Source organism: Amphibalanus amphitrite, unplaced genomic scaffold (assembly GCF_019059575.1).
Source record: "Amphibalanus amphitrite isolate SeventyFive unplaced genomic scaffold, NRLGWU_Aamphi_draft 001456F_arrow, whole genome shotgun sequence".
NCBI lineage: Eukaryota > Metazoa > Arthropoda > Thecostraca > Balanomorpha > Balanidae > Amphibalanus > Amphibalanus amphitrite.
This window is the reverse complement of record NW_024882949.1, coordinates 122,809-138,934: the sequence shown is the minus strand read 5'-3', so window position 1 is coordinate 138,934 and position 16,126 is coordinate 122,809. Positions and strand designations below refer to the sequence as shown.

The 16,126-nt window shown below is 50.8% G+C and overlaps 2 protein-coding genes across 3 annotated transcripts; both read left to right on the top strand.

Annotated features, from left to right (window-relative positions):
- The first annotated feature begins 2,036 nt into the window (after window positions 1-2,036).
- On the top strand, window positions 2,037-5,396 carry LOC122373188. Its single transcript, XM_043351026.1, has 5 exons — window positions 2,037-2,052; window positions 2,504-2,694; window positions 3,261-3,422; window positions 3,948-4,109; window positions 4,641-5,396. Exons 1-5 carry the CDS (start codon window positions 2,037-2,039, stop codon window positions 4,887-4,889), a joined length of 780 nt encoding a protein of 259 aa, XP_043206961.1. The 3' UTR covers window positions 4,890-5,396.
- An 8,404-nt stretch (window positions 5,397-13,800) lies between these two features.
- Window positions 13,801-15,747, top strand: LOC122373189 (protein lin-52 homolog). 2 transcript variants are annotated; one of them, XM_043351029.1, is made up of 4 exons: window positions 13,801-13,968; window positions 14,212-14,331; window positions 14,668-14,802; window positions 14,935-15,747. In XM_043351029.1, exons 2-4 carry the CDS (start codon window positions 14,241-14,243, stop codon window positions 15,075-15,077), a joined length of 369 nt encoding a protein of 122 aa, XP_043206964.1. In that variant the 5' UTR covers window positions 13,801-13,968; window positions 14,212-14,240; the 3' UTR covers window positions 15,078-15,747. The 2 variants fall into 2 exon arrangements, with proteins under 2 accessions (XP_043206964.1, XP_043206963.1); XM_043351028.1 differs by lacking the exon at window positions 13,801-13,968 and adding an exon at window positions 13,988-14,021.
- Window positions 15,748-16,126: the final 379 nt, after the last annotated feature.

The window sequence follows — 16,126 nt, the reverse complement described above, 5'->3', positions numbered from 1 at the left end:
TCATTTGAGCATTGGGGGTGCTGCAGCACCCCCAAAGGTATACAAATCGACACCCATGCCTCCATGGTTTGTTCCCAAATAACTCGCGCAAACTGCGGCTGATCGCGACAAAACTTTCAGTACCCTCGAGTTGATCAACTTTACAGTTACCCAGAAAATTGCATGACCCTGACCGAAATGACCTTTGACCTGTGACCTGATCCTCGAGACCATGTTCGGCCGGAATCGCGATTTGGCGTATGTCAGCTCACATTATCCGCGCGTTTTCCAGTCTTTTTGTGATTATAAACGTCGAAACATGTGAAATGATGTTCGTCCCACGAATTACGGTGGGTGTCAACGTCACCTGAAGGTCAGGTCATTGACCTTAGATGACCTCGGTTCACTTTTTCGTATATTACATGTTTCAAGGGTAGTTTTTCGGGCTGATTTCGAATTTAGCATCCATTTGAACATTTGCGAAGTAGTTTAGTGCCTTCGTAACATGTTACGACGCCGTCAGTGGTAGTTGACACCTACTATGGATAGCCGTCAGGACGCCTACTGGTCGACCTGACCTGACCTGACCCGACCTGGCCTAAATGCATGAAGACATCATCTGTAATCAAAAGTAATATGAAATTCGTGATCAGCACACCAAAAAAAAGCCACAACAGCTTCACTTTACGAAATTCTAACAGGTCCCGATTTTCTCGACTTTTGGGTCATTGACCTGACCTGGAAGGTCAACCAATTACCTAGGACCTTAAAATTGGGTATCATCGGCTTCCTCTCATCACGGGCAACACGCTCGTTTTTTCCGCGAACCTCTAGCTCGATCAGGGGCCGAACGGCAGGCGGGTTCAACGGACCCCCCCCCCCCCGCCGTACACATTACGCTGGCAAACGCCGCACACATGCGGGGGCTAAGTCACAATCCGAAGTAACGGTTTTTGGTCTCCTGTAAATTTTACAGGTCGTTCAGTTGGTGCCGTTGCACGCAGCTCGCCTGGCTGGGGCCTTTCTTCTATCATTAAAATGTTATCTATCACTGTTTGCCGGAACTGGCCTCCTATAACGCGTCAGCCTCGTTGAAGATTGTCATCCCTTCATCATTTTGTCGTTGCACTTTACCACGCCATGGTTAATTAGTATCATGCCTGCCGAACGACGTCATCACGGTGCCATCAAGGGGATGTGTCGAGGCTGCTTTAATCTGGGACGCTGGTCGGCAGCTCACATTTCAAAAGAAACTGACGCTCATGAACTAGACATGATGAATGAGCGACGAACGTGCATCCAGCTGGTAGGGTAGCAGTTGTGAAATGCCCAGGATACAGCGGCGTCACCACGGTTTCAGAACTTCTAGGGACACTTTTCCAGGGCGTCGCCACAAACCTTTGCTTGAGTCTGGTCGCCAATGCCCACCTACCCCCAAATCTTCGTTCCTTGTTGGATTTCGGCCACTGCCTAATTTAAAAACGAGGGATAATAATTAATATTTAGTTGGGGAAAAAACGAAGAAGTTACGCGGTAGTATGTAGGCATATTCTTCGATCAGGAAACGCGTGCCCACATCATTCTGCCTATGCAAACCTGTTGGACCCCAGAGGCCAGCAGAGGGCCCTCAGAGCCCAAAATGGTCCCCCAGAGGCCAATGCAGGCCATGAAAGGTCCGGCATCGGATCTTCCGAATCCAGTGCGAAACCCTCAGAGGCTAATATAATTGGCCCTTACAGGCCAGCATGGGGCCTCATAGGTCAGTGTGGGTTCCTAAAAGACCGGCATGGGCCAGCGAGACCCCAGAATTGGACCCCAGAGACAAGCAGAGTGCCCTCAAAAGCCAAGATTGGCCCTCAGAGGCCGATGCGGCCTTAGAGGCCGGCATCGGGTCTTCAAAATCCAGTACAGGGCCCTCAGGGACACGTAAAGGTTAGTCTTCGTACCCCAGAGACAGAACTGCCGCCAGAGGCCGATGTGAGGCCGTCAGACGCCGGATGGGCCCCTGAGGCCGGTTTAGGGGCCCTTAAAGGCCAGCGGAGGGCCCTCAGAGGTCAATGCGGGTCCTCCACGGTCAGTGTGGGCACTTGACCACCATGGAAGGGCCCTCAGAGGTCAGTGTAGGGCCCTAAAAGACCGGTATGGAGCTGTCAATAGCTGATGTGGGTTTCTTGAGCCTAGTGACAATCGAATAAGGGCCGGGGCCCCATCGCTTGTTTTTTTTTGGGCGGGGGGGCAAATTATATGATGACCCCTGATTTTCCCTTTGGGCGGGGGGCATGGCCCTGATGCCTCCCCCCTCTACCCGCCGTCTCCGATCCCCACTCCGATGTTCCAGAGGGAATTGATTTAGGAAATGTTGGCTTGACCAGCGGCCGGCCCAGAGCGGCGGCCCAGTACTGCCCTGATCCTGACCTCCCGCCGGGTCCACGCGCACTTTGGCGACCAGCCCCTCATACAGCTGGGTCTGCCCCAGCTCGTAACCGGCGGGCAGCTGCATATCGTCATCGGTCGGGTTTATAAGCTGGACCTGTATGTAACCAGCCGAGTTCGTTTGAGCAATCACGCTGGGCACCTCCAGAATCGGCTCGGGTGTCTCCTCGGGTGACTGGGAAACAAACTCGACCAATTTCTCGGACGAGTGCCGGCCTGCCGTATCCAGCTTTACGGCGACCACACGCACGTGCCTGGAGGCCGGAGGACACCGTCACATCTGTGAGGAGGCACACCGCTCGTGGGCCTTTTTATTTATCGTGGCGATGTTGACGCGACCGTTCGCAACGCAAAACACATGTGTTTGGAGAGCTGAGCAAGTTGCGTCATTATGGTGTCCCGGGTTCTTTGCGTGTCCCCAGTAAAGGGAGCTCCAAAAACTTCTAGGGACAATCCCTAGTAGTTTTCGATGATTTCAAAACTTCTAGGGACAATGTCCCTAGTGTCCCTAGTGGTGGTGACGCCCATGCCCAGGAAGGCTCTGGAAGGGAGGAGAAGAGGCCAGCTGGCTCGATATTAGTAGACTTTGGCCGAGTTCTGTTACCAATTGTTGGCGTAGGTCATGGATTATTGCGGAACGGTTTGGGATTCGCGACGATTAGCCGTTGTCTTCCGACAGTTTGTACTACATTTAGACTTAGATTTCCCTGGACGATGACTTACCGGTCGTGCTATCATAAGTAGCGATCATACGTGCATAAAGATTAATCCGGTGTCGATCCGGCCATCTCATTGGCCCCCTGCTGGTCGCCCACCGACCTCAGTTGACCATTTTCTCCCCTCCACAGGTAAAGGACACCAGTCAGCCGCCGGTCACGGTGCTGGACGGCGGCAAGACTCGCTTGTACGACGTCATCCAGCTGGTGGAGTTTTACCAGCTGAACGCCGGAGTGCTGCCCACCAGTGCTGGAAATGAGGCCGCTTTCTGGTCCCGGCGTTTTATTCTCCAGGTGAGTTAGCCCCGTCTAGCGCTTAGCCTTTCGGGACCCTCTCAGAGCCGCGGTTGTTTTCGCCGCTCGGCCCATTCGAGATGCAAAGTTTAATCTGGGACGCTGGTCGGCAGCTCACATTTCAAAAGAAACTGACGCTCATGAACTAGACATAATGAATGAGCGACGAACGTGCATCCAGCTGGTAGGGTAGCAGTTGTGAAATGCCCAGGAAGGCTCTGGAAGGGAGGAGAAGAGGCCAGCCGGCTCGATATTAGTAGACTTTGGCCCAGTTCTGTTGCCAATTGTTGGCGTAGGTCATGGATTATTGCGAAACGGTTTGGGATTCGCGACGATTAGCCGTTGTCTTCCGACAGTTTGTACTACATTTAGACTTAGATTTCCCTGGACGATGACTTACCGGTCGTGCTATCATAAGTAGCGATCATACGTGCATAAAGATTAATCCGGTGTCGATCCGGCCATCTCATTGGCCCCCTGCTGGTCGCCCACCGACCTCATTTGACCATTTTCTCCCCTCCACAGGTAAAGGACACCAGTCAGCCGCCGGTCACGGTGCTGGACGGCGGTAAGACTCGCTTGTACGACGTCATCCAGCTGGTGGAGTTTTACCAGCTGAACGCCAGAGTGCTGCCCACCAGTGCTGGAAATGAGACCGCTTTCTGGTCCCGGCGTTTTATTCTCCAGGTGAGTTAGCCCCGTCTAGCGCTTAGCCTTTCGGGACCCTCTCAGAGCCGCGGTTGTTTTCCCCGCTCGGCCCATTCGAGATGCAAAGTTTAATCTGGGACGCTGGTCGGCAGCTCACATTTCAGAAGAAACTGACGCTCATGAACTAGACATGATGAATGAGCGACGAACGTGCATCCAGCTGGTAGGGTAGCAGTTGTGAAATGCCCAGGAAGGCTCTGGAAGGGAGGAGAAGAGGCCAGCTGGCTCGATATTAGTAGACTTTGGCCGAGTTCTGTTGCCAATTGTTGGCGTAGGTCATGGATTATTACGAAACGGTTTGGGATTCGCGACGATTAGCCGTTGTCTTCCGACAGTTTGTACTACATTTAGACTTAGATTTCCCTGGACGATGACTTACCGGTCGTGCTATCATTAGTAGCGATCATACGTGCATAAAGATTAATCCGGTGTCGATCCGGCCATCTCATTGGCCCCCTGCTGGTCGCCCACCGACCTCAGTTGACCATTTTCTCCCCTCCACATGTAAAGGACACCAGTCAGCCGCCGGTCACGGTGCTGGACGGCGGTAAGACTCGCTTGTACGACGTCATCCAGCTGGTGGAGTTTTACCAGCTGAACGCCGGAGTGCTGCCCAGTGCCCACCCGTCTCATCTGCTTCATCACGCACACCGCGCCGTCGTCGTCATCGGCGCTCCGTCACGTCGCGCAGAGCTTCTAACGGCTGCCGCACCGCCGCCAGCGCCTCCGGCGGCGGAAGCGCGCGGCTGTAGTTCGTGACGGCGGCGTGCTCCGGTCATGGGGCGAACCCCGGGCCCCCTGGGCTACAGAGTGGGTTGCGCGGTGGAGTCTGCCCGCTGCTAACATCTACCGGCGCGGCGGGCAGGATCCAATGTCGCGTGTAGTCGCCAGGGCGATTGGAGTCGGTCGGCCTGGACCTCCAGTTTGGATGCCCGTTCGAGTCCACATGGACAGCGTGCGGATACCCCAGTGCCTGTCTGCACCTGTGTCTTGGAGGGATCGTGTGTTCCCTGCGGCGTCAGAGGAGGCCCCCACGTGCTCACGGGGTGGGACAGTTGCGACCCGCGCGGCGGGGCGGGGCGGAGCGGCTGCTGCTGGCCCCGTACACTGTTCTGTTGAGTTCCTGGCGCGGCTGGCGACGCTGCGTGATCTCACGGCCGGCTCTGTCGCCGCTGACCCAGTATTAAGTTGCTAGGGAGCGTGTGCTGCTCGCGCCTGTTGGCCGGCTGTGTCCGGTGCTATGATAAATACAATATATGTAACTATGTTGCAGTTCCTTTCTTTTGATTGAAGCCAGATGTACCGAGGTGCTGGAGGCACACAAAACGAGCTGTTTCGCGGCCGCACGCAGCTCCTGATTTACCTACCACAAAAATTAGCAAACAAAATCAATGTGCGTGAAGTTGGCGTCGGATTCGGATTCGTATTCAGCGTCGAGTACCGAATCACTTGAAAACGTCATATCTGGTCAATTCGGGGACGGGGAGCACGAATATGACATTAATTTTGCCCTAGCAGGTATCCCTTATCCCTTAATCGTCCCTTAAACGACGGGGCGCGCCAAAAGTGCCTCAGGGGCTCTTCCGATCACGAAAATAATGGTCCCAGGCGATTCCCCGGGTCGATATCTAGCCGCACCACCACTAACTTCACACGTGCCTCATATCCCTTATCCCTTAATCGTCCCTTAAATGACGGGGCGCGCCAAAAGTGCCTCAGGGGTTCTTCCGATCGCGAAAATAATGGTCCCAGGCAATTCCCCGGGTCGATATCTAGCCGCACCACCACTAACTTCACACGTGCCTCACATCCCTCATCCCTTAATCGTCCCTTAAACGACGGGGCGCGCCAAAAGTGCCTCAGGGGTTCTTCTGATCGCGAAAATAATGGTCCCAGGCGATTCCCCGGGTCGATATCTAGCCGCACCACCACTAACTTCACACGTGCCTCATATCCCTCATCCCTTAATCGTCCCTTAAACGACGGGGCGCGCCAAAAGTGCCTCAGGGGTTCTTCCGATCGCGAAAAGAATGGTCCCAGGCGATTCCCCGGGTCGATATCTAGCCGCACCACCACTAACTTCACACGTGCCTCATATCCCTTATCCCTTAATCGTCCCTTAAATGACGGGGCGCGCCAAAAGTGCCTCAGGGGTTCTTCTGATCGCGAAAATAATGGTCCCAGGCGATTCCCCGGGTCGATATCTAGCCGCACCACCACTAACTTCACACGTGCCTCATATCCCTTATCCCTTAATCGTCCCTTAAATGACGGGGCGCGCCAAAAGTAAATGACGGGGCGCGCCAAAAGTGCCTCAGGGGTTCTTCCGATCGCGAAAAGAATGGTCCCAGGCGATTCCCCGGGTCGATATCTAGCCGCACCACCACTAACTTCACACGTGCCTCACATCCCTCATCCCTTAATCGTCCCTTAAACGACGGGGCGCGCCAAAAGTGCCTCAGGGGTTCTTCTGATCGCGAAAATAATGGTCCCAGGCGATTCCCCGGGTCGATATCTAGCCGCACCACCACTAACTTCACACGTGCCTCATATCCCTCATCCCTTAATCGTCCCTTAAACGACGGGGCGCGCCAAAAGTGCCTCAGGGGTTCTTCCGATCGCGAAAATAATGGTCCCAGGCGATTCCCCGGGTCGATATCTAGCCGCACCACCACTAACTTCACACGTGCCTCATATCCCTTATCCCTTAATCGTCCCTTAAATGACGGGGCGCGCCAAAAGTGCCTCAGGGGTTCTTCTGATCGCGAAAATAATGGTCCCAGGCGATTCCCCGGGTCGATATCTAGCCGCACCACCACTAACTTCACACGTGCCTCATATCCCTTATCCCTTAATCGTCCCTTAAATGACGGGGCGCGCCAAAAGTGCCTCAGGGGTTCTTCCGATCGCGAAAAGAATGGTCCCAGGCGATTCCCCGGGTCGATATCTAGCCGCACCACCACTAACTTCACACGTGCCTCATATCCCTTATCCCTTAATCGTCCCTTAAATGACGGGGCGCGCCAAAAGTGCCTCAGGGGTTCTTCCGATCGCGAAAAGAATGGTCCCAGGCGATTCCCCGGGTCGATATCTAGCCGCACCACCACTAACTTCACACGTGCCTCATATCCCTTATCCCTTAATCGTCCCTTAAATGACGGGGCGCGCCAAAAGTGCCTCAAGGGTTCTTCCGATCGCGAAAAGAATGGTCCCAGGCGATTCCCCGGGTCGATATCTAGCCGCACCACCACTAACTTCACACGTGCCTCATATCCCTTATCCCTTAATCGTCCCTTAAATGACGGGGCGCGCCAAAAGTGCCTCAGGGGTTCTTCCGATCGCGAAAATAATGGTCCCAGGCGATTCCCCGGGTCGATATCTAGCCGCACCACCACTAACTTCACACGTGCCTCACATCCCTCATCCCTTAATCGTCCCTTAAACGACGGGGCGCGCCAAAAGTGCCTCAGGGGTTCTTCTGATCGCGAAAATAATGGTCCCAGGCGATTCCCCGGGTCGATATCTAGCCGCACCACCACTAACTTCACACGTGCCTCATATCCCTCATCCCTTAATCGTCCCTTAAACGACGGGGCGCGCCAAAAGTGCCTCAGGGGTTCTTCCGATCGCGAAAAGAATGGTCCCAGGCGATTCCCCGGGTCGATATCTAGCCGCACCACCACTAACTTCACACGTGCCTCATATCCCTTATCCCTTAATCGTCCCTTAAATGACGGGGCGCGCCAAAAGTGCCTCAGGGGTTCTTCTGATCGCGAAAATAATGGTCCCAGGCGATTCCCCGGGTCGATATCTAGCCGCACCACCACTAACTTCACACGTGCCTCACATCCCTCATCCCTTAATCGTCCCTTAAACGACGGGGCGCGCCAAAAGTGCCTCAGGGGTTCTTCCGATCGCGAAAAGAATGGTCCCAGGCGATTCCCCGGGTCGATATCTAGCCGCACCACCACTAACTTCACACGTGCCTCATATCCCTTATCCCTTAATCGTCCCTTAAATGACGGGGCGCGCCAAAAGTGCCTCAGGGGCTCTTCCGATCGCGAAAATAATGGTCCCAGGCGATTCCCCGGGTCGATATCTAGCCGCACCACCACTAACTTCACACGTGCCTCATATCCCTTATCCCTTAATCGTCCCTTAAATGACGGGGCGCGCCAAAAGTGCCTCAGGGGCTCTTCCGATCGCGAAAATAATGGTCCCAGGCGATTCCCCGGGTCGATATCTAGCCGCACCACCACTAACTTCACACGTGCCTCATATCCCTTATCCCTTAATCGTCCCTTAAATGACGGGGCGCGCCAAAAGTGCCTCAGGGGCTCTTCCGATCGCGAAAATAATGGTCCCAGGCGATTCCCCGGGTCGATATCTTGCCGCACCACCACTAACTTCACACGTGCCTCATATCCCTTATCCCTTAATCGTCCTTATCCCTTAATCACGTGTGAAGTTAGTGGTGGTGCGGCTAGATATCGACCCGGGGAATCGCCTGGGACCATTATTTTCGCGATCAGAAGAACCCCTGAGACACTTTTGGCGCGCCCCGTCGTTTAAGGGACGATTAAGGGATGAGGGATGCGAGGCACGTGTGAAGTTAGTGGTGGTGCGGCTAGATATCGACCCGGGGAATTGCCTGGGACCATTATTTTCGCGATTGGAAGAACCCCTGAGGCACTTTTGGCGCGCCCCGTCATTTAAGGGACGATTAAGGGATAAGGGATATGAGGCACGTGTGAAGTTAGTGGTGGTGCGGCAAGATATCGACCCGGGGAATCGCCTGGGACCATTATTTTCGCGATCGGAAGAGCCCCTGAGGCACTTTTGGCGCGCCCCGTCATTTAAGGGACGATTAAGGGATAAGGGATATGAGGCACGTGTGAAGTTAGTGGTGGTGCGGCTAGATATCGACCCGGGGAATCGCCTGGGACCATTCTTTTCGCGATCGGAAGAACCCCTGAGGCACTTTTGGCGCGCCCCGTCGTTTAAGGGACGATTAAGGGATGAGGGATGTGAGGCACGTGTGAAGTTAGTGGTGGTGCGGCTAGATATCGACCCGGGGAATCGCCTGGGACCATTATTTTCGCGATCAGAAGAACCCCTGAGGCACTTTTGGCGCGCCCCGTCATTTAAGGGACGATTAAGGGATAAGGGATATGAGGCACGTGTGAAGTTAGTGGTGGTGCGGCTAGATATCGACCCGGGGAATCGCCTGGGACCATTCTTTTCGCGATCGGAAGAACCCCTGAGGCACTTTTGGCGCGCCCCGTCGTTTAAGGGACGATTAAGGGATGAGGGATATGAGGCACGTGTGAAGTTAGTGGTGGTGCGGCTAGATATCGACCCGGGGAATCGCCTGGGACCATTATTTTCGCGATCAGAAGAACCCCTGAGGCACTTTTGGCGCGCCCCGTCGTTTAAGGGACGATTAAGGGATGAGGGATGTGAGGCACGTGTGAAGTTAGTGGTGGTGCGGCTAGATATCGACCCGGGGAATCGCCTGGGACCATTATTTTCGCGATCGGAAGAACCCCTGAGGCACTTTTGGCGCGCCCCGTCATTTACTTTTGGCGCGCCCCGTCATTTAAGGGACGATTAAGGGATAAGGGATATGAGGCACGTGTGAAGTTAGTGGTGGTGCGGCTAGATATCGACCCGGGGAATCGCCTGGGACCATTATTTTCGCGATCAGAAGAACCCCTGAGGCACTTTTGGCACGCCCCGTCATTTAAGGGACGATTAAGGGATAAGGGATATGAGGCACGTGTGAAGTTAGTGGTGGTGCGGCTAGATATCGACCCGGGGAATCGCCTGGGACCATTATTTTCGCGATCAGAAGAACCCCTGAGGCACTTTTGGCGCGCCCCGTCATTTAAGGGACGATTAAGGGATAAGGGATATGAGGCACGTGTGAAGTTAGTGGTGGTGCGGCTAGATATCGACCCGGGGAATCGCCTGGGACCATTATTTTCGCGATCGGAAGAACCCCTGAGGCACTTTTGGCGCGCCCCGTCGTTTAAGGGACGATTAAGGGATGAGGGATGTGAGGCACGTGTGAAGTTAGTGGTGGTGCGGCTAGATATCGACCCGGGGAATTGCCTGGGACCATTATTTTCGCGATCGGAAGAACCCCTGAGGCACTTTTGGCGCGCCCCGTCATTTAAGGGACGATTAAGGGATAAGGGATATGAGGCACGTGTGAAGTTAGTGGTGGTGCGGCTAGATATCGACCCGGGGAATCGCCTGGGACCATTATTTTCGTGATCGGAAGAGCCCCTGAGGCACTTTTGGCGCGCCCCGTCGTTTAAGGGACGATTAAGGGATAAGGGATACCTGCTAGGGCAAAATTAATGTCATATTCGTGCTCCCCGTCCCCGAATTGACCAGATATGACGTTTTCAAGTGATTCGGTACTCGACGCTGAATACGAATCCGAATCCGACGCCAACTTCACGCACATACAAAATCAAACGTCATCGCTTGAATGCATTTGTAGTTTAGAAGACATACAAAGGATTTCAAATTGATAACAGAATTGTGCCGCAAAATACCATTGCTAACGCGCGGCTAAAAACGTTCTCTACCGGTAAATATCGGAAAAGTCGAAGTCTGGCGAAAAGTGCCTCCAAGAACTAGGCTCTGGAAACGCCTCTGCGCATGTAAGAAACTCCCGGTGCCCTCCCCGTTCCGCCGCCTATGCCGCGGGAATTGATACCCCCCCCCCTCCTCCCCCCTCCACTGAATCTGAATGTGCACTCAAGGTCATCGATATTCGCAGTGCGCATGCGCGCAGCGAATGTGAATGTGCATTCAAGGTCATCGATATTCGCAGTGCGCATGCGCGCCGCCAATGTGAATGTCGATGAAACTGATCGATATTCGGAACGAATGTGAATGTGCATTCAAGGTCATCGATATTGGCAGTGCGCATGCGCGCCGCGAATATCGATGAAAATGATCGATATTCGGGACGAATCTGAATATCGATGAAAATGATCGATATTCGGAACGAATCTGAATGTGAATCTGAATGTGAATATGATGTAACTATACGCGCATCGCGGCTGCGTCGGTCGCGTCGGTGCATATTTACGTCTGGACAACGAGTTGCGGGGAAAAGTGCTGATTGTGTTGCAGTTTTAGGAGCCGGTGATTAGGCTGGATTTTTGGGTTACTTTTTCGTTCCGATTCATGTATTTCATAGTGTTTGGCTTTTGAATATTTTAGTTCTTTCAAATAAATATTGCTTGCCTTACAACTTTTGTAAAAACGTTTCACTTTTTTTATAAGCCGACGTTCAGAGTCCTAAAAATACATCAGCACTACAATTATTGTAAACAAACAAATGGAGCACCACTTGGCTCTGTTCCAAGGCCATTTTTTAGCTTATCTGGTGGTTTTCTTGCTCTTGTACGTCGTTTTGTTGGATGTTTTGAATCCCTTAAGATTGACTTATATCATATTTAAGAAGCATGTTGACTGAAAACAATCTGAAGTATCCATGAGGCTGACAGAAGTCCTGACTACTGAGCAATATCAATATCAAGTTGAACAAGTTATGAAATTTTGGTTGATAAACGCAAGTTGATCGGGCTCATATATCAGCAAGAAAAAGTAAAATTAAAAGAGCTTATTGTCCAAAAACAAGCTAAAATTTTGCAGACCTTGGAGCAATACTGAAGTGCACGCTGAGCAGGATCATGCCAGAAAATGTTGACTGACGAGCACATATTGATGTATTGGTATGAATATTGAATGATAACTTACAACAGCAAGATAAATTAGTGCTAACTATCAAGTTAAAATCTAGAATGAATGGACTTGGGCAGTTTTACTATGTTTAGATGCTATGCAGATTGTAATGTGCATCAGATACTCGTGTCTGGCAAATGAAACATGCGATCATTCCATTGCTACTGGAGGAGAAAGCTTGGATCACTAAATCCACTTTATGTTGATTTTGATGTTAATCATCATCACTGTATTTTTTTGAAAAAAGGATTGTAGTAAAATTGTCAATGTGACAATCCATGCAACGATGTGATCATATTATGTGTTTATAGTCATTCGTGATAGTCATTATTGGTCCAATATACAATGGCAAAGCTCTCAGTCTCAGCGTTTCTTCCTGTGGATGGCCAGCAGTGACTCAGAGCTTAGAAGTATTAGTTTTCTTCACAGGGCTGGGATAAAAAGTACTGAGGGTAATCTTCCACCAAGGAACTCTACTTTGACATGGTATGAGATGTAGGCACAAGTAGGTAGGTGCTCAGTTCCTATAGTCAGTAGTTGTGTATGTTTAGTCGGGCTAGCTTAGATCAGATTGTTAGTTTTTTAATTTGCCAAATGTCCATAAAAATGTGACCTGAGCAATGAGCATACCTGAACCTGACAGCTGACCTAACCTCAATCATCACACATATTTGCAGCCTACCCAAGACCTGCATGGCAGTAGCACCCAGTTATAGGTAGGTACTCACCCTAACTCAATCTTACCTGCTAACCTTCAACTTGCCAAAAGTTAGCTCACATTGCCAAGCTGTGTCCAGGGAAACAGTCAACTGAGGAACTGGCTCATTGGGTGGCTGGTGTGAGTCTGTGCATTTAAAGTGTTTCTTCTCTGAAGCTGCTCTGCACTGCTGTACGTCATGTTAGATGTTCAGAAAATGTGGGAAATGATTACTAAGCTACTTTAGTGCTTTGTTAATGCTCGAGACATGAACAAGTACATATCCTGCAGGGTACAGCTATGAGTTAGGTGCTAGGTGAGTATGTTATGTGAATGTGCTGTTCCCTGTTTGACCGTAAGTATACAAACAAGCACAGGGTCACAGTTATATTCAATCTCCACATAAACATACAACAAAAACGGCCATATAGCCTAACTCCGAAGTCAGATAACTTAAGCCTTTGAAGGCACAACAGTGTTTTGATTAACAGGACAGGTTTACAATATATCCTCTGTCCTTGGGGGATCTTGCTGCCAAGTTGAGGTATGATGACTGAACTTCAGGACTGATCAACCTTTTCTTAGCCACTGCTTATATACGAAAAAGACCAAATGCTTGTTTGTTTTGATTTACAGGACATGTATACAATATATCCTCTGTCCTTGGGGGATCTTGCTGCCAAGTTGAGGTACGATGACTGAACTTCAGGATTGATCAACCTTTTCTTAGCCACTGCTTATAAACGACGAGAAAGACCAAATGCTTGTTTGTAAACTGCGTTGAAAATTTAATGATCCACCTTCAATTCTGACATGAGGGCACAAATGAAATAGTTCCCTCTCCTTTTGGAATACAAAAAGCAAAATATTTAATAAATTTTAGTGGATGGACAAGAGCAATTAGCATAGCTTTCCCTCAAGTTAACTTCTGGCACTGTTGATGAATTACACTGACTCTTATTCGCTTCATATTTTGTAACAAATGCGCTAAAACTGCAATATAACAGCACTATATGCTTCTTGACAAAATGCAATAGTATTAAAAATTTAGCCCTGATGGCATTCATTCTTGGTGGAAACGTAATTACAAAATATTTTGTAGTAACTATTAAATTCCGGCCGAAAACAGTGCTCGGTTAAAAAAAGAATCATTCCAATGACGGTCCATTCTAGCGGTCCTGAAATCGCCACTATTTCCGGCCTCTCCAACGCAACTCGTTGTCCAGACGTAAATATGCCGCGTCGGTAGTGTCTCAGCGTCTTTCGTCAAACTTCGAGCACTTTCGGATTTGTTTCGCGACGGACGTCTTGAGACGGGAGGTGACCTTGGGAGTGGCATCTCACTAGGCCGTATATCTCCTATATCTCCGCGCGGTGAGTAGTGGATGTGGAGCAGTGCAGTACAATTACCCCAAGTGATCAGATGTGTAAGTATGGTGTGGTATGTGAATGCAGATGGGGAGCTCGACAGGGCACGTCCGATCCCCTCGAAAGATCGCGGCAGAATCCCCTTTAAGAATGTCTTTAATTTTTGCAAAAAATGAAATCAGTGTTTGTCATCTGAGGTTATATTAGGTAACCATTTCATCAGTAACTACCTACTGTATTCTTTTTCAGGGTTCATCCTGCCTTGAGGGTGGGCTGTCATGTCGTTCGGCAGTGGTATGGAGCAATCACTGCAGAGTGCCGAGTCTCTGGATAGGGCATCACCTGAGCTGTGGCCGGAAAAGGGAGACTGTGAGTGGGCAGGAGGTCTCAGATTGAACACTGCTATCGTGATTGAAGTGTAGTGTTGGCATGCAATTGCAGATTAGACTGGTGTATCCTGTACCTTATTTCTTCAACATAGGCAATGCTGATCATCTTATTAACTATAATAACTTGTAAATCTTAGGGTCAAGGGTGCCCAAGGCCCCAATTTGTTGGCATTAATCTATATAATTGGTACATCTTCAACCTTTAAAAGTTACCTAAATGGAGAAACATGTAAGCTTTTGTACTTGACTCAGTTATGTTTCACACCCAGCACCCAACAATGAGCACGTGCTCACTGGAGTTGCTCCCGTTTTGCAGATGCCGCCTGTGCCGAGCTGCTGTGTCAGGACAGCAACAGCAACGGTGCCAGCGGTGCTCGTCCGACAGCAGCCATCTCGCCCGTCCTCATCACAGACCAGGATTTCACACAACAGGACATGAAGCTCTTCCACGGTCAGTCAGAGTCGCAAAACTAATGTGTACTGGCTGATCGGTCTGGTTGAGAGTACTCGTATCTTATTTTACCGGCCCTGATGGCCGTTTTTGTACGCTGACAGCCCGTTCACCGTCACCTTACGTCCGCAGAGTACGCCAGCCTGAGGCCGGAGCAGCTGGTGGATGTGGTGAAGCAGCTGCAGAACGTCGCCTACCTGCTGGGCCTGGAGGAAGCCAAGGAGATGCGGCGCGGCAAGTACCTCAACATCCTGGTCCGGAAGCGACAGCCCTGACCTGTGATGGCGCGACGGAAAAACACGTAATGTGAGTTTGGCTGAATGATCCGGTCTCCGTGAGCTATTTTTACGATGTGTTGAATGATATGGCGTACAAGACGTCTATCGACAATGGTATGGACCACTTGGTTGTTGACCAAATGATCACTCTGTCGTGCAAAGACAAAATCGATTACGTTAGGTCAGAGGTCATTGCGTCAGGCGAAAGGTCACGCGAACGTAATCGTTTTTTCCCTTTACACGGCGGCACTTTATTCTCAGTGGGTGCGTGCCTGCCAGTGCGTGTTGTAAAACAACACTGACGCTGGTATTCATCTCATTTTGAGAGATATTGTCGCATTATCCGGCCGAGACCACCTGAGGCCACAGCCGTACCACTTTTCCGGCATGTAATGATAGAATCGATTTTTGTGGGTCGATGATTAAACGGCGTGTCTCCCTGGATATTCCGGCCCCCGAGTTCCGCTCGGTTCCAGGGCTGACCTCTTGTTCGTATCACCGGTTGTGGATTGGAAATGGCGTCATATACTCACATCACACATGTAATAAGATCATAAATGCACACCTCTGCTTTTTGTACGAGCTTTAGGATATTTTCCGTACTCCCTCATTAACCTGTTGTCGCGTATCGGACATATTTCTCGTTTTGGAGGCATAATAAATCGCGTACACTTTAGCTCTTACAGGGACTTCGTTGATTTCTTATTGTTCACGTACACTCCGTACCCTATTCCGCGAATCGTGTGTAGACCGTGGTCGGGCGAAGCAGTCGCGGTAGGCGGTCACTGTGATTTACCTTGTTGCGGTTTCTAGCACCCGGTATTGTTATGCCTCGTTGATTATCTTGCAACGCTTTTCGGTAACTCATTTTTATTCCATTGACCATTCCATCATTTCATTGCAAACATTTGATTTTTACAACCTTGCCATCGTGTTGACTTCAGTCTGGTAAGCGTCTTCCGAAGTAGGGTCAAACAAGTTCCTGCGGCACAGCACGGTCCTCCCAAAATGTAGATACTGAACTCAACAGTCAATGTAGCAACTGG

What these genes read in the sequence shown, in the direction of transcription:
- LOC122373188 (XM_043351026.1), top strand. An exon ending in CGGAGGACACCGTCACATCT is followed by an intron (nt 2,695 to 3,260) that starts GTGAGGAGGCAC and finishes TCCCCTCCACAG; the next exon opens with GTAAAGGACACCAGTCAGCC. An exon ending in CCCGGCGTTTTATTCTCCAG is followed by an intron (nt 4,110 to 4,640) that starts GTGAGTTAGCCC and finishes CCACATGTAAAG; the next exon opens with GACACCAGTCAGCCGCCGGT.
- LOC122373189 (XM_043351029.1), top strand. Translation starts at nt 14,241, where the DNA reads ATGTCGTTCGGCAGTGGTATGGAGCAATCACTGCAGAGTGCCGAGTCT. An exon ending in GTGGCCGGAAAAGGGAGACT is followed by an intron (nt 14,332 to 14,667) that starts GTGAGTGGGCAG and finishes CCCGTTTTGCAG; the next exon opens with ATGCCGCCTGTGCCGAGCTG. An exon ending in GGACATGAAGCTCTTCCACG is followed by an intron (nt 14,803 to 14,934) that starts GTCAGTCAGAGT and finishes TTACGTCCGCAG; the next exon opens with AGTACGCCAGCCTGAGGCCG.